The sequence below is a fragment of the Drosophila teissieri genome, chromosome 3R (assembly GCF_016746235.2).
Source record: "Drosophila teissieri strain GT53w chromosome 3R, Prin_Dtei_1.1, whole genome shotgun sequence".
NCBI lineage: Eukaryota > Metazoa > Arthropoda > Insecta > Diptera > Drosophilidae > Drosophila > Drosophila teissieri.
Window position 1 is genome coordinate 14,518,340 of NC_053032.1, and position 17,932 is coordinate 14,536,271.

Below are 17,932 nucleotides of genomic sequence, written 5' to 3' on the forward strand. Positions count from 1 at the left end.
ACACGTTGCTCAAACATTGACTGTTGACTCCCCCCGCCTCTTGGCGCCCCGGAAAAGCCAGGCTTTTCCGATTTTCCACTTTCCGATCCCCCGTTCCCTTCCGATGACGATGGTGTTGGGGGTAGCGTGCAGCGCTCCCCGTTTTACGTGCCCATAATGGACCCTCATCAGTCTCATTATTTATGCGACGTGCGGTTTCTTTGGATTTTGTTAGATTAAAAAGTGCCTGAGGGTTTTGTTGAGTGGCCAAAGCGTCACTGTGGTCACTCTGCCCAGCGTGGCCGGGTGTGTGTTTGTGTGTGTCTGCGGGTGTGTGTGTGCATAAAGGTCTAAAGGTAAAGCAGGTCAGGCCGGTCGGTCGGTCGGTCAGGTATTGTCGTTCGTTCTACGAGGCCCATGCCAACGGCTAACTGCCCCTGGCCCTGCTTGTTTACGACCTTAGCACGCGCCCCTTTCACCTCAGTGACTATTTGTTAAATTTACAAAACGAACCGGACAGGACAGGGGTTCGATTGGGGGATACCCTCTGCAAGGATCAGCAAAGGGCTAGGGGTGTTAATTCCTCAAAGATTGCACAGCAAATGGCTGTCTAACTTGGGCAAAATTGTGGCCTTTGGGGGAGTGGGAATATCTTACTGCTTTCTGTTGCTATTAATAATGCATAAATATTTCTAAAATGGTGCTATAATAAATAGTTATATAAAGATTAAAGAAATTGTATTTTTATATTATTATAATATTTCTGGAAAAATATGTTTTTAGTACTTTTTAGACTATATCTAGTTAAATGGATACTCTTAACTCTTACTTAGACTTAATTTCCCTTACTATTAAACACATTTGATTAACTGTTAATATAGTTTTGCACATTTTTGAAGAGGCTTAACTATCTAAAATTTATCAAACCAAATAAATCACCCCAGCAAAGCAGCTCGCTTCGAACACTAATTAAATCAGCGAGCACACCAAACAATCAATCCGAGTCCACCCAGGATCAGCAATCCCAATCCCAATCCGAGTCCCGCAGACGGGGCTCCAGAGTAATGGGCCATAAACACAGTGGGCCGGGTCCGGCTAAGAGATTGGCATTAGTAATGCGTTTCCTCTTCCCCAAGTTGCCGTTTCGGTGGCTCTTTTTTTTTTTTTATTTTTTATATTTATACGAGCGAAAGACAGGCTGCTGACTGGCTGGCTGCGAAGTGGAGCTGGTGTTCAAAGATTAATGCGACAGCCATTGAATATTTATTAGTTGTTACTTTGCATATAATTTGTGGGCCTGGGCCAGTTGTGCGAAATGCTATTGATTTGCCAGCAGAGCAAGCAGGGCACTGCCCCTCCACATTTGAATGTGGAACCTGTCGGGCTGTTGACTCTGCGGTTTTAATTTGTCAGAGTGCGCTAATACGAAATTAATTTGCCGGGCCAGGATAACCAGGAGTCGGCTGCCAAGCTACTTGTCCACTTTGCGGCCAAGACAAATGGCGTCTGTTGCTGAAATATTAAAACGAGAAAAAATAACAGAAAATAAAATAAAAATTCCTGTCGTGCAGAGTTGCTGTCTGTTGCCTTTCTGTCTGGCGGCGTTTTGGGGCTGGTATAGAAGCAATTACATTAAATAAAACAATAACAATGGGAGTGTAAAGCGGACGAACAAACAAACAAACTGGCGAACAGTCAGTGAGGCAAACAAGAACCAGTAGGGAAAACCCAAACACACATGCTGGCCGAAAGGCACCGAGCGGCAAGACAAATTGTTGCAGCAGCTGCATGTTGAGCCAATAAACAAAGCCAAAAGCACAACAGCACAACAGCCAGAGGATGGGCGAATCAAAACCAAATTAAATAAAATAGAATACAATAAAATAAAGTAAAATAAAGTAAACAAGGCAAACCAAATAATAAGAATATTGCATTAGTTCTAATGCAGGCCTGGGGCCAGTTTGAGTTCAAGAGTTACACAAGATGGCAAGATGGCCTTTGGAGCGTCTGGTGTTCGGTGGTGTTCGGCGTCAGCCTCGGCTTCGGCGGCTAAAAGCATTAACCGCACTGACAGCCCAACAACCGACAAGCTGGTAACACACACGAATCCAAACAGGACGAAGGACCAAGGACACCGGACAGAGGACATCCACATCCACATCCACACCCACACACACTTGCACTTGACTGCATCGGCGGTGGAAAGCTGGTGACACGCTTCTACATCGGCGACAACATGCTGCCACAGAAACGGGAGAACGGAAAAAGCTGGCTAGCTGGATATCGGGAAAGCGGAAAAGCGGGAAAGGAAAACAGGAGCAGAAGCAGCAACAGCATCCGAATTGGGATTGCCCGACTGCCTGGCTGTCGCTCTGCCCTGGCGTGCCCAAAAGCAAAATGTTTTTACACTTAAAGACAAAACCAGAGATTCGCCCCCGAACACACAGCTTTCAGTTGGGCGCGAAAAACTCCCGCCCACCTTCCCGGCAGCTCCCCCGGCTTTTCAGTCTTCGGTGTTCGGTCTGGACTACCAACATTGAAACGTTTGCGGCTGCGGTTTGTACTTTTTGGTCTCTGCAGCTATGCAGCTCAGTGGGTGGAGGTCGATGGCTGGTGGATCCTTCAGTGGGTTGGCTAATGGGAAGGTGGGCCGGGCGCTGGGTGGCGGAGTGGGAGATTGGGGGAGTGGTAGTCCAAGTAGTCCTCGGCAAGCTGTTGTCGCTTTCATCCTCATCCTGGCATTGCATTGACAGAAGATTAGTGTGAAGCAACAATGTGAAAACAGCTCTCCGAGGGTGCAGCACACACTGACACACTGAACAAAAGTTATGACATGCATAGCTTTTTTTTACACTTTAGTTAGTATAAACTTGGGTTAATTTATGCAATTTAGCAGAAAACGCTATGCTATAGCTTAAGCAACTCAGACGGCTATTCTCGGTACTTTTTCCAGCTTATGTTTCTAAAGTAGATTAGATTGATAATATTTTGTATAAAACCTGGTAACCAGTAAGGGTTTTTCATAAGATGCAAGGACTTTCTCCCAGTGCACGCAGCTGCATTTGGCGAGGAAACGGATGACAGCCGCAGGCAACGAGGGCGAGGACATTTTTATTGCGGTGCGTTTGCTTTTTAAGTTCTTCCGAATTGCATTTGCCAGTGTCGCGCTGCTTCTGCTGCGTCTACCGCTTCTGTCGCTTCTGTCGCTGCTGCTGCTGTGTGAGCGTCCCGCTCGAAGATTACATAATTTAGCGAAATTTAATAAACATCAACACCAACTGCTGTGCGGTGCCTGGCCGTGCCGGCTTCCCGCTTTCTTTTGTGCGAGCAACTTGAGCCAGGGTCAGGAGTTTAGCGTTTGGTCCTTGAAGCTTGCAGCGGGGTTAAAGGTCGCGGGGTCTGGCGAGCTGAAGCTTTATTAAATTTCACGCACGCCACGCTCGCTGGCGAACCTGAAAATAAATGCACATGCTGGAAAACTAGCTCTGCACCAGCGATTTTTGTGCTTTTCCCGCTTTTCCCGCCCTTTCTGGTGACTGTTGCCGGCGAATGGGGTGCAAAATGCTTTCGCATCTGCATATAAATTCCTCTCATTTTTGTTCGCACTCCGACAGGCGGCAGGCAGCTTACACACGCTTCTTTTGCTTTTGGCCAACTCCACCGCTGTTGCCAATATTTGCATTTGCATTCTATTCCCATTTTTTGCATACCTTTTTTTTGCGCCCGCTATTGTCGCCTCCCGTACTCTTACACTGTTTACATAAACATTTTTTTTAGTCGACGCAACAACATTTCGCTGCACAAATTTACATTTAAATTAAATTTTAAGTGCATTTTCAAATAAACTAAGTTGCTGGCAAAAGCAATGGGAGTGGGAATGGGAGTGGGAGTGGAAGTGGGATGTCGGGGCAATCAAAACTCAATGCGTGCACTTTGCGTTCACGCTCCTGTGATATTCGCATAAGTCCGAGGTGGGCGGCGGAGGAGGGCGGCGCGTGGGGGCGTGGTCGTGGTCCTGTCAACGACAGGTTACGGGTTAAATGCCAGCAACATGGCCAACACAACACAACACAGCACAACACAACATAGCAGAGCTATGGCAAAACATGGTTGAAAATCGACAGAGGTGCCAGTATTAAATGGGGGGCCTAACAACACCGCTGCTCCTGCCGTCACATATGGCCATATTGATTGTTATCAATTTTCGGTTATTACATGGCCAAGCGCTTGCCATTTTCATGGCGATTTTTCACTTGTTCAGTTTTTGTGCCGCCATGCTAGGAATAAATTGGCGAGCGAAAGGGTGAATGTGTTCCACGGGCAGTTGGCAATGTGAAAGTACCGAAATACGGAAATTATACCTCCCAAGACAGTAAATGATTTAGCAAATATGAAACTTAGTTGATGGCCAGGGACCAGCAACAAATGCTCGCTTTATGCTTATTGGGTTAGAAGAAACATGTCCTGGCCAAAAGCGAAGTTCACACTCGAGAAGCAGAAGTTTTGACTCCAGTTTCTGTGTCTGTTTCGGTTTCGGTTTCGCTTTGGCTCCAAACGAAACTTCCCAACTATATAGTCCAATCCCAAATGAGGATTGGGGAGCAAGTGGAAGCAGCAATAAGCCAAATAAAACATTACCGGGCAAAGTTTCTCTATGCATTTTTGATTGTTCTCAATTGCTTTGGCAATTGTTTGCAGGGTATCCCACGGTCCATTACCCTCCTCAGCTGCAAAATGTTTTTCATTTCGGTTCCTGCACTGGTATTTCGTACTTGTTTCTATTTATTTACAGAAAAATTGTTGTGTTGCTTGTGTTTCTCGTTATAGTTTTGGGCAATTGCTAAATACATACGTGCTTTCGAGAGATTTATGTTTTTGATTTTTATTGATGCCGAGTGCATCGATTATACTAACAGCAAATTGAACTAATAAACGAGATTTATAAATAAATTCTTTGCCGCATGCAGCTATCTATTTTTTGGTCTATCTATACTGCTCATACAAGCCCACAAAAACCAAACTAAGCCGGCAAATGGATTCAAAACCAATAAGAAATACACCATCAGATGTGCATTTGAACCTGTTAGTATCTTTGCCAAATATGCTTTCTGCACTGAAACTAATTTATATATTTGGCCTGCCACAAACAGAAGTTATGGTAAATAAATGTGGAGTGGTTGGAAAATGTATATTTATATATGTATATAACATCTATCAGTAAAACCATTCCTTCGTTATAAGTTGGCTGATAATCGGGCTTAAGGCACAAAACTTTTCGCTGCATCTTTTCATTTATTGCTTAATTTATATACGGCTGCGTAAATAAATGAAATGATGAAAAAGTAAAACAGCAGAAGCCACGAGCTCGTGACGGGGGGGCGGGGGACAAACGAAAATTAATGACAAAATTTAATGGACACTTGTACGGTGGACCACGCCCCTCATCCGCCACGGCCACCGCCACCGCCACCGCCCCCTTTTTCCGGCTGCGAGTGCGTGGAAATGTTTACACACACTTATGCAGTGCTACACTCGCCGGCAGTGAAGTTTACTTATACATTTAAGTACGCGTCGCATTTAATGGACTGAAATTGCATGTCCGCCCAGCGGGAGCAGCAGCAGCAGCAGAAACTGCAGCAAGTGCAGCAACAACATGGGATCACGAGTCTGGCGGGAAAACAAACAACAAACGTTAAGATTGTTTGACGGCAGCCGCTTATGAAGCACCCTACTGCACTTTGGCAGCACGACAAACCCAATAACGTCTCGAGGTTGCGCTGCGTTGAAGTTGCCTCTGAAGTTGAAGTTGCGGCTCGAGTGGCGCACTGATTAGCTGCCGGTTATCCCGGCAAATAAGTTGTGATACATCCTTTATCCCGATCCCCATCGCGATCCCCCTGACAACTCGACGACGAACGGGAGTGGTTGGCACAGCTGAAGTGGCTGCGGATTCCGCATGATGAAATATTTCGAGTGCTGACAACCCAACTTGAACAATTTACAGGTTGCAGGCGGAAAGTTGTGCGATATGTACATGTTTATTATATGTTTTTGTACGCCCAAAGGTGGTTTACACAAATTTTGACTCAAATCGTATCTATATTCTCAACTAACTAACTCTGTTTAAACAGCTGTTTAAATTTTTTTTCCTTTTATATAAACATAAAAAAATATCGAGTAAAAAAGATAAAAGAAAAGACTAAACGTCTAGCATTGCATTTCATTGAAAATAAATGATATACATCTTGTTTTTTAATGTAATTTGATACTATGGGAGCATTTTAATAAATAATGATAAGAAAACTAAAAACTAAAATTAAAAAGTCTTTTTCACAGAATTCATTTCTAGTTTCTAATTCCATTTTCTAATAATTAAACTTCCTCCTTTCCTAATTACTAAAATACAAAAAGTTTCGAATGGGACATTTTTATAGTTTTCTTTATGTGCACCTCTTAATTGCGCAGAATGCTTTCAGGCTCGGGTCTCATCACCATAACCATCACCATCACCATCACCATCACCAGATGTAGTGCAAAAAATAATTCCCCCAGAAATGCAACTCCGGCACTCTCGCATTGCAGCATTTCGGCATCCTGGCACTCTGAGTTTCTGGCACTCGTGGCCGCCTGAAGAAGCCGCTTGGTGCAAAGGAACTTTCAGCTCATTAACTTAAAAACTTGCGGGGCTCTCCAGCAGAATCTTAGGATTTGCCTGAATGCAGAGCATGCATGACAAAGCCAAGCCAAGTCGAGCCGAGCCGAGCCGAGCTGTTCTCTGTTCTCTGTATAGCACTTCAAAAAAATACCGCAGCATTTTTAATTTACTACAGAAATTACAAGCGAAATGCGAGAGCTGCGTGAGAAAAAGTATTTTTCTTAAAAGCTGAAGGAGAAAAACGCATTGGCATTGGCAAGGGGAGGGGGCAGCAGAGGAGATGGAAATATAAATAAATAAAGCGAGGTCGAATGCAGCAGCACTCTCGTTCGTCCTTTTCCCAAACAGTTCGCCCAGTCAGTCAAGTCACTTTGTCATTCCGAGTGGAGCGGCAGCATAAACAGCATCCTGCATCCTGCCGCCAGAAACCTGAATCCTGAATCCCGAATCCTGCATCCACCAGCCTGCATCCAACCACCGTCAACATCCACATCCCCATCCATCCACAGCCACATCCACATCCACATGCACACTCACATTTGCATGACGTCAGGAGTCGAAGGAGGCCGGGCCGACTGCCAGGATGTGCCGCTGAATGTGGATCTGTAGTTTTTTCCGCCGCCAGAGTTCCTCACTCCCATTTCAGCTTTATTTTTTTCGTGTGCTGGTTGCTTGCCGGCGACGGAGCTCTTGTTGGTTTTATGCTGGCAGCGTGTATATTTAATTAAAACAGGATTAATCTAGCAGAAACAATACTTCACTAAATGCAGGAGCAGCGGGAGCAGCACGAGCAGCAAGAGCATCAGGACCAGAAGCTGCAGGATCTGCAGGAGCAAACTGCGCTGCCTGTGGTCCACGGACTCCAGCTTTAGCTCCATTTCCAGTTTCGGCTTCAGCTCCAGCCTGCGGCTTGGCTAACAGACTCGTTGGCTTGCCCGCCAGTCGCAATCGGAGGCGGAGGCGGGGGGAACAGGTGGAAAGCCGTCCGAACCGTCCCGAATGGGGTTGGAGTGGGGTTGGAGTGGGGCTTATGGAGGTGGCACTGCAAGTTGCGGGTAGATGTGGGGCTGACCTGGCTGCCAGATTCGTCGGAGCTTAACACAAACAATGGCGTTAACTGCTCCGGCTCAGCCCCGCTCACTTACACACACACACACTGCGGGGAAAAACACGACCCCAAAACAAGGATCATATTTAATATTTGACTGCTTCCCGTTTGACCAGCACTTCTTGAAGTGCATATATACTTTTTAATGTTGAAACTGAAATAAAGACAGTAGAAACGAATTTCAAACCGAAACGGAAATTCAACGTCCTTTAAGATAAAAAGAAAATTCCCCATCTTTCAAGCTAAAAAGATCTTTATCGCAAGTATGGTTCGCTTATTGGAGGAAAACTTTGATGTAATGCCAGCTGTAGTAGTAAAGCTACCGAAAATATATACATATAAGCACTTAAAAAGTTATTATTTCTGAAATCAAATTTATGATTCATTGGGGTGCAATTAAACATATGAAAATTTCGTCCTGTGCACACACGCTCTCCCGTCGTCCTTAATGCACTATGAGCCCCAAAAGTATGCTGTGCCTTTTGATACGTTATGCAGATCCTTGCCAGAACGCCGCCGACAGCTTAGCAGCGCGCCTTCAATCATTCAACTTCAGCTCTTGGCTCCTGTTCCGACTCCGAACTGCTCCTCCTACTGCGAGTGCTCCTCCGGATTCTCCGGCTTCTTGGAGCTGCGCTGCCAATCAAGGAAATTGCGTGCTCACATGTTAAACGGGTCGGATGAGGGGTGCCAAAACAGGACAAATGGGTAGGAAAGAATAACAGGCGAGTGTGAGAGTGGGCGAAGCGCTTTTCGGCCATTTACTATCGACTTTAATTAATATTTACCCACTGAGCACTGGGCTTTCGGCAGCGACTATTAGCCGGGGCAAACAGTTTTAACAGCTTTTGCGGATGTTTTGACTTTTAGTCCATCGGGCCACATCAAAAAACTTAACTTGACTTTGGCTCAAGCGCAAGTCAAACGGAGGGCAAATAAACAAAATTTATATATATACTTTTATATCTATATATATGTATGTATATATCGGTGTATATGGCAAAGCGGTAGCAAATTTCATCGTTCGCCAAATATTATTTCTTTTTTAATAATTTGACCAACGGAAAGAAAACAACTTGGTGCCGAGCATAGAAGATTGAAATCCAAGAACCAGAACAAGAGCCGGCCCAAAAAACCTGGCTAAAACCCACACCAGGAAGTGCTATACACAGGCAATGCCAACAGCAACAGCAACAGCAAATACAACAACAGCAATAGCAAGAGCAACAACAACAACAACAACGGCAACATGAGTCGAAATTGTAGTTGTACAAACACGTCAGCTTTTAAATTACTTGGCCTAAAGGTAAATTGAGCGGAAGTTAAAATGTTGGAAAAACAGCACGAAAAAAGCAAAACCAAAAACACGGGGTGCTTGCTGGCTCGGTGGGTGGCCTAATGGGTGGTTCCGAGTGGGTGGTGCAGTGGTTCGCTGGCTTGGTGGCTCGATGGCTCGATGGCTCGATGGGTCGGTGGTTCATGGTGTAACGGAATACAGTGCCAGTTAAGTGGCGGGAAAATGGCGAAAGGGGATGGAGTGGTGTCCATAACAACAGCAACAAGAGTCGAGCTCGTGAAGAGAAAAGGCGGCACACGGCAAATTTGCCGGGAGTAAACGCAAGTATAATAACAACCGAAAGCAAGTTTTTCGGCTCAACTTGTTGTTGTTGTGGCAGTAGGTACTGCTTCTCCTACTATGAAACTCAGTGGCACACAGAACGTAATTTCAACTAAACGAACCGACAAACAAAAACAAACAAACAGCGAACGGCGAACAGCGAACAGCAACGAAATATTATTTTAGCTGGCTTGCATCCTTCCTGCAGCCTTGCGGCCAACAGGAGATTCTCTGCCATACAACTGCATATACATACATACATCTATATATTTATATATAAGTATATACATACACCTTCTCTACATTCATATGCCGGCGGGATAAGTTGGCGAAATTGTGCAATAATAAAATATTTGCAATGTACTCGAAGCGCGGAACGCCTGCGACTGGCTGGCTGGCAACTGCATTTTCATAAAGTGCAGCTCATAATAAAGCCGCGGGTGGGAGGATGGTGTTGGTTCGGCTATGGTTTTTATATGGACCCAAGTAGAATCACCTACATACACACCATCCCTCGGGGTCCGAATAAAAAGCGCAAATAAATATGAACGGCAGTAGTTGCAGCACCAGCAGCAGCAACACCAGCAACAGCAGCAACAGCAGCAGCAGCAACATCAACAGCAGCAACATCAGCGACATCAGCAGCAGCAGCAACAAGCCGAACCAAAACAAACAACAATGGCTACAGCAGGAAGGCCAAAACAAAACCAAGCCAGGAATACAAAGCCAAACAAAACAAAACGCAGTACAATGGCGACCGGCAGTGGCAACGTAAAAAGCAAAAAATATAATAAAGCCCGCGAAAATATTTGCAGCGGGCATTGAGAAATGTTGCGCAATAAAAATTGCATTTTTATGCTGATGTTTGAATTTCGCATGCAAATGAAAAACGAACAGTGCCACCGAAAAACAACAGTCGCCATTCCTTGGCCATCGTAATCTCGACCTTATAGCTACCCGATAGCTACGAATCAAACTATCTAATTTAAAGCGCTCTCATATCAATGTGGTATTTACTATTTACAATCATATCGCCAAAAGCAACTCTTTTTTTGAACTCGCAACTGTCAATCTCGATAAATCTATCACGTGTCAAAGAAATTATGCGATTTCTGCGAACAAAAAGTAAATCAATAAGAGATAAACTTGCTGGATTTAATTTGGAAATATGCATATAAAAAGTTACAGATACGCGAGATAGTTTAGAATTTCCCAAAGTAACAAATTGGTATTCGACACAAATATGAAATTTTATGTTCACCTATAAAATTTAAACTAGTTAAATGCTGAGTTGTTTATTTTTATAAAATCGTTCAACGATCATATAGCATATCATACGACTGGAATAAATGTTTCAGTTCATTAGAAACTGTTTTCTGCTATTGCGTAAATAAACAATTTTTATAGGAAATACTATAAAATACTTGATCCAAGTGAAGTATTCCTTAACGCGCAGCCATCAAAGTGAATGCCACTATACTCAATAGCAGTTTTGCGGCCAAATGGAGTGGATTTAATACTCCTTTGATACCCTCTGTCTGTCATGTTGCATAGACAACAAAATGGTCTGGAAATAAAAACGAATGGTGGAAGGGACAGGGACAGGGAACTGCGAACTAGGAATCTCGGGGCAGGAAGTGAAGCTACTGCTACCGCTAGCGTTGCCCATGCACATGCCCATGCCACCGCCATTGCCATCGCGGATTTTCCCGCTTTTCCCCGGCTTTTCCAACGCTTTCGCGCTCCCATTTCCCGGCACTTTCTCTATGCCGGCTTAGCTGAGACTTTGCGCCCACGCTCCACGTGTTTATGACTTTGAATTGCAACTTCATCCGCCGTGTGGGCCGCCGTGGTCCTTCGTCCTGCTGTTCCTGCTGTTCCAGTTGTTGTTGCCGCTGCAGCAGGTCCTGTTTTAGTTGTTGCCACAGCCGTGTGCCGTTCGCTGTCGGTTGCAATGATGGCGGCGCATAGCGCGCATTGTGACGCGAAATGGCGTCGAGTTGAATAATCCAACATGGCGTTTTGCCGCCGCCGTCGCGGCCAAAAGAGCTGCACTGGTATTTGTGTTTCAGCAGCTATGTTTGTGTGCGTTGGCGCTGTCTGTTTCCGGCAGCCGGATAAAAAACTTGGCGTTAAAGTGTTAATATTTTGAGTTTTGAGAGCGTCGGACTGGCAGGACATGCAAATCCTGTACAACAACGTCTGAGAAACGGACGGGGGCTTAGGTAGTTCCATTGGAGCACCATGGAGCACCATGGAGCACCATGGAGCGTCAGCTTCGACGCTGTTTCCCCTCGACGCTGACACTTGTTCAATTCAAATAGCACGCCAGAGCCCCCGACATTGATGTCCTGGCACGGCATTCCGCCGCTTTTCCGCTTTTCGGGCCTAGCTCCGTCCGGAATGGGAATGGGAATGGGAATCGGGATCGCAGCGCTATAGCTTGCTATGCATAGCTATGGCATGGAATCGAAAATGGTATGGACTGTAGTGGTATGGCGTGCCCAGGCGAGCCGCATTTATGTTATCTTTAATTTTTCACTACGAAATTGGCCGTGGGAGTGCAGTTCGAATCGCCAGACAACAAGCATATTTATTTATATTGCCCCGCCGTTCGACCCCAATGCGAACTGTCATGAAGTTACGGGCGAGATGAAGCCCTCCAGTTGCCATGAAGTGGAAGTGATTGTGAGGAATGGGGATGGTGTCCTTCGCCACCTGTGAACGGGAAACAGATCAAGTTGGGGGTGCCTAATGGAAAGAAACATTTGGACACTTGACTGTCAATTTAATGAGATTTTCCAAAATATATGTGCTGAAAATATTGAAAATTTTAAGGGTCGTTATAACCATTTCTAAGAAATAAATTAATAAAATTTAGAATTATATAATCGTTTGCACCAACACTACTTACACAATTACTGCGATTAAGAATAACTAAAAAAGTCATAATCAATCATCCTAACTTCGTTACTTACTTGATGTATTAATGAGGCAATAAAGATACCATAGATACTGATACGCTTAAGTCCAGTACTCATCATATCGTAGGCAAGGTCAATGGCCTATCCTTACACTTTACACTTCGCTAAGAGCATTAACACTACAGTTTCAGGTGAGTTTGACTGGTAACCGCGGAATAGCATCCCACTCGGAAGGCTCAGAGTCAATGCAGCATATTAATGATTGGCTGCGAACCAATGTTTGACCATCGTTCGGTGAATGGGCACAAGGGCTTTCGATCTTGGCCAATTAATCAATCGGGCAACGCATTTCGTGGTCAGCTTGGCCAAGTTCCCCCAATTAGACCGCTGCGGTAAATGTTCGCTAAGCAGGAAAGTGCCAGGCAGATGGAAGTGTTCGTAGCATGAATACTGAATGACAAATAAGGCATCATCGTTACCATTATCATCATCATCAGCATCATCATTATCATCAGCATCATCGCCATCACGAACGCGGGCAGCAATTAAATAGCGCCTTTTCTTTGTCGCTGGTTTATCGCTGATTGGCCGGTGTAAATTTCAGTTTTACTTAAAAATTAATTATCATCAGGTTGGAATCGGCTTGTTGATTTTGCAGGCGGGACAAATGGCAAGTGGACGGACGGTATGAAACGGTCATGTCACATTAAGCATACGCAGTGTGTACGCAGCGCATAACTGACGGCAAGCCAAGCAATCAAGCGAACTGCCACTAAAGCCCCGCATCCTCCACGCAAATCCCTCCCAGGCAGCCGACAAACCAATTCCAGAGTCCGGCAAACAACTTGCCAGACTGCAAAATACAAAAAAAAAGAATACAAAAAGCAAAAAAAATGAAAGAGAAGAGGAAAAAATTGTCAGGCTGGCGTTTAAAACCAGTTCGCATCAATTTAAGCGGACATATGCTTAACTTTACTTGCGGTGATTTTTCAACTTGGCCCGCAGAGTTGCAGGTTGCATGTAGCAGTTACCTGAAGCCCAACCAACGCCCGCCCCTGGAAAGTGAAGGGGGGTGGGAGAGGAGGTGGAAGGAGGACGAATGGCTGGAGTGCTTTGCACATTGACAGCGTTAATTAACTTTTAATTTAATTTCGCGTAAATGAGTTTTTACTGTCAGCGCGCGTTGCTTTATTTAAGCTGACAAAAAACGCAATTTGCAATGCAAGAGTTTTTCCAGTTCGAAAGGGGACAAGCGATCGAGCCAGCCAGCGAGCATGCTTTTAAGCGCGGTTTTCAAATGTGGCTGCGATGTCGTCAGCCAGTGTCAATTTATGCCGCCAAAGTGAAAATCCAAACTGAAAGATTTATGCAGGCGACACACTACCACACACACACACGCACACACACGGCAGAGGGGGGGCACACACATATTTTATTTATATTTTTCACTCGCAAATGTGATTTATACGAAAAATCTCAGCAACAACATGGCTCTGGCTTGCTGCGTGTGCGTGTGAAATATTTTGCAGCGTTTGAGCTTTTTAAATTCAATTTCCAGCCAGCTAAAGAGAGATGGAGTTGCAGTTGCAGTTGCAGATGCATGAATTCGGATTCAGATGCCGATGCCGATGCCAATGCCGATGCCGATGGCAATGTCGATGTGATGTCGAGGCCAGCCGTTGCATAAATAAGCGCTTTAGACCACTGTGCAAAAAAGGAGGCGGGGGGAGGATGTGGTGGTCGGTGGTGGCAACTCGAAGTGGAAGTTGAGTTTCGGCCACACAGAAGGTGTGTGTTTTATTAATTGCCAGCGCCAATGCCGCAGTTGCCGCAGCAGCCGCGGCCAAGAGAAATATGCGAGCAATGCACGCATGCGGTTCCCTCAGTTTTCCCGCCACGCCACGCCCCACCCCGCCCCGCTTGCTTCGTTTGCCACCCCAATTTTCCCGCGACTTTTCCTCCTCTTTTTATGCTGCACCATCCGCCGACCATTCCGAGTGGGCAGTCGCACGTTATATCGTTAATGAAAACTGATTCTAGTGTCATTAACGTGCGAGCTCTCCAGACCATTTCGAGTGCAACGCGAGCAGTATCTCTCAGCGTCCTTGGGGCACCGCTGCCACCTCGACACCACGACACCCGGACACCATTCTCATCCTCATCCTCGTCCTCATCCACATCCTCCCCTTTAGTACAGTGCCAGCGTGCATGACGAGTCATTTAAACTGATGCGTCGCCAACTGAGTGAGCAACTGATTGCGTCCTGCCACTCCACGGTCTGCAGCCTGCAGCCTGCAGTCTGCAGTCTGATGTCCAAAGTCCCCTTTCGATCCCCAATCTCCCAATCCCCCAGTTCCCCAGTCCACCCATACCCATACCCATGGACTCCTCGTTACTGAACCCGCTGACGACTTAATGACAGTCATACAAAATACGACAGCGGTGCGAAAATTGCAAGGCTTGCCATCAACACTGCAACACTGCTCCCGATGATTACCTTTTAATGCAAATATAAAAAATGAAAGAACAACATAAACCGATCGGAAGGCAAGGAGTCGCAACAAAAATGCTCTTAATAACATCGGCGATTTCGGGAAACACTTAAGTGGGTTGTGTTTGTTTTAGGGATGTACGATACTATGGAAATTTAGGTGAGCAACCTAGAAGGAAACAAGTTCTCTTTTAAACTGGTTATGAACCGTCAAGAAGAATGGCTTGGAATTGTATCTGTTCATAACTTTATTTAGCTAATAACTAAAAACTTAAATTACACCCTTTTTGGGGAATAGGCTTGTTTGAGTACATTTGATATCTGTGAGTCAACTATAAAATCAATAAAATTCTGTTCGAGGTAGATAACTTTCGAAAGAGATCCTCAATCTCTGTGTGCTGAACAACTTACAATCAACTTAAGATATCCAACTATCTTGGAGTTAGCAGCGTTCCACAGTTCAAACGTCGTTGTACCGCGAGCGTGAATGATTCAATAATTGTGATCCGTGCTGTTTGATTTGATTGACGAGTGCAAGCCGCCTGCTCGGGTCGGACACGCCCCCAAATACGCAGGGTATAATCAGAAGCGATGGCAGGAGCAGAAACAAAGGCGACCGTCCGACAAGCTGACAAATAAAAAAATCCAAAAAGCAGAAAACAAGCGAAACAGAGCGGCCCGAAGGGGAATCGCGGCATCGGGGATCTGGACAGAGCTTCACTTGCCATGGCATGGCATGTGTAAATGACGCTTAAAATTGAAAAATTAAATGAGAAATTATTATGTGTGGCAGGAGGTTGATGGGCAGGGAGGGAGGTGGCAGGAGGAAGGAGGCAGCCACAGGAGGCGGCAGGAATCCGGACCTGGGTATCCTGCCCTGTGGGACATGTGTGTTAATGTGCGAGTGTGAGTGCGAGTGTGAGTGTGAGGCGGCGGCGCAGTGTCATTAAATTAATTTGTCAAATATGTATAAAATAATAAATTACCTTTTTGTCAGTTACTCGTTTATTAATTTGTACATGGCAACAACTTTTCGGAGCTGTGCGACAAAAAGGAACAAAGCGTGTAAAAAACAGGACGCGCCACTGTCCAGAAGTCAACTAGCATAAAAAATTATGATGTGCAAAAAGTAAACACACGCGCGGCAAAAACAAAAAAAAAACAAGGCAGCGGAAAAACTGGGTGGAAAATGGGAGAAAGTGGTGGCATATATACATTGTGATGGAGGTGGAAGAATTGGACAAATTGCCTGGCTGCTCATCGTGTATCGTTTAATAGAAACGACCCACCACAACCCACACCAATACACCCACACACACACACATGCACATACACACTCGTATATGCACGTCACATGTTTTTGGGGCATTTTTATTTCACAGCTCTGGCCGAAAGTTGAATGATTTATGATTTATTCAATGCAACGGATAAAACGATGCCAACGACGAGGACTGTGTGACTCTTCTGTCTGTCTGACTGTCTGTCTGTTAAATTATTTTTTAATGTGTCTATTAAAAAATACAACAGCTGCATCAACAACTGCAGAAACAACTAGATCAACCATAGGTGGTACTGTGGCAGGTGCCGGGCATCGAGTCGTTCAGGTGGAGATTTTTGGGGGATTTGGCGCCGGCATTAACATGGAACCAATATAAATGGCATGCCAAATTGTAGTGGATGAACAAATTTGCCGCTTCATATGCGAGTGTGGCAATAAAAACTTGTGGAGCCAAAGCCAAATGCGATTTGGGGGGCATTTGTTTTAAATTACCCTGGCGTGTAAGTGATGAACTGCTGTGTCTGTATGTTTTCCCTCTTTGTTTTTTTCGGTTTTTCGTTTCTTTTTTTTTTTTGCATTTCGGTTCGGCCAGTGTAACAGCAAATTGAGCAGTCGCCATAAAACAACAAACAAACTTAGCCGTTCTGCGGCACTACCACCAGCACGACGACCAGCAAAAGGAAAAAAGGGAGCACTGAACTCGCCCCTCCAGTGGATTCCCCGAAAAAATACATGGAGCTACATGATGAGCCATAAAACTATTGCAGTTATTTGGAGTAGATTGCACGGGCGGCGATACCCAGATACTTATGGGATAAGGTGGAATAAATATTTCCGTTGGCGGCCAAAAGGCGATTGCGATTCAGGCCAAAGCCTCTCTAATGCCAACTTATCCAGTTCCTATCATAAATACCAGTTTGCGAGACCGTGGTGTTCCTGCTTTCGAACCTAAGAGCCCTGAAAATAAAGGGGAAAACGTGATAGTGTTTTTATTTATTGCGGACCCTATAGTACAACCTTAAAGTTAACTAAAAACGAATACCTTATTTACGAAAATCGCCTCGGCACTCGATAGCGATCATCAGGAGACATAGCCACTTGATAATAATTGAACACAATAAAAGAAAAAATGAAAAAGAGCGCTAAGGGACATATATTAAAAGGTACTAAATATAAAACACAAATTAATGATAAACGGACTCACCCAAAGGAACTATTAGCCAGTGAATGAAAAATATGCCTATGCCGCAGAAAACTATGGATGAACCAACCAAACACCGAACATCCTGTTGAAAAGGAGGATTGTCATATAGCACTAGAGTGTAGAAAAGTAAACCATGCAACCTTTAAAACACCAATAAGTAACATGAAACCAGATAGTGTCAAATTGCCTCCACATACGCAACCAAAAACCAAAACAGAATTGGGTAGTTTTTGTCGTTTCACAAAGTCCACAACTAATGCTGTAAAATAGTATATAATTTTATATTATTTTCCTATATTTTAGAACTCTACTCACGGATAAATGCAAAGCCAAAGATTATGTTGAGGCATGCCCAAAAAATGCAAGCCCTGTACTTGGTGCAAATAGTAAGGTTTGTTATAAAGGAAAGCTTTTTGCACATGGTATTCCGAAATATTGACACACATTTTGACATTAAACGAAAATAAGCATGTTAAACTGAAACTTCATTTGTTGTTCTGTTTGTGTGCTCATGCACTTCACAAACATCTGCAGAATTGAGCTTAGTTTCGCGCTTTATAATTATCGAACTCGAATTAATGTTCATCAGCAGCTGTTCGTAGCTAATTACCATGCAAATGAAGAACTCTGTTGAGACTCTGATACATTTCCCCATTTGCCCATATGGACACAAT

The 17,932-nt window shown here is 44.7% G+C and overlaps 2 protein-coding genes across 3 annotated transcripts; both read right to left on the reverse strand.

The window, feature by feature from the left end:
* Positions 1 to 11,124: 11,124 nt before the first annotated feature.
* On the reverse strand, positions 11,125 to 11,723 carry LOC122622009. Its single transcript, XM_043800099.1, is given in 4 exon segments — positions 11,125 to 11,219; positions 11,222 to 11,411; positions 11,413 to 11,610; positions 11,613 to 11,723. Coding segments are annotated over 4 exon segments (594 nt in total).
* A 5,038-nt stretch (positions 11,724 to 16,761) lies between these two features.
* Positions 16,762 to 17,697, reverse strand: LOC122621817. Of its 2 annotated transcripts, XM_043799807.1 has the most exons (5): positions 17,574 to 17,697; positions 17,399 to 17,517; positions 17,259 to 17,340; positions 17,072 to 17,196; positions 16,762 to 17,011 (listed from the first exon to the last, which is right to left on the reverse strand). In XM_043799807.1, the coding sequence occupies exons 1-4, from the start codon at positions 17,677 to 17,679 to the stop codon at positions 17,102 to 17,104; spliced, it is 402 nt and encodes a 133-aa protein (XP_043655742.1). In that variant the 5' UTR covers positions 17,680 to 17,697; the 3' UTR covers positions 16,762 to 17,011; positions 17,072 to 17,101. The 2 variants fall into 2 exon arrangements, with proteins under 2 accessions (XP_043655742.1, XP_043655743.1); XM_043799808.1 differs by lacking the exon at positions 16,762 to 17,011 and having other exon boundaries at positions 17,033 to 17,196.
* Positions 17,698 to 17,932: the final 235 nt, after the last annotated feature.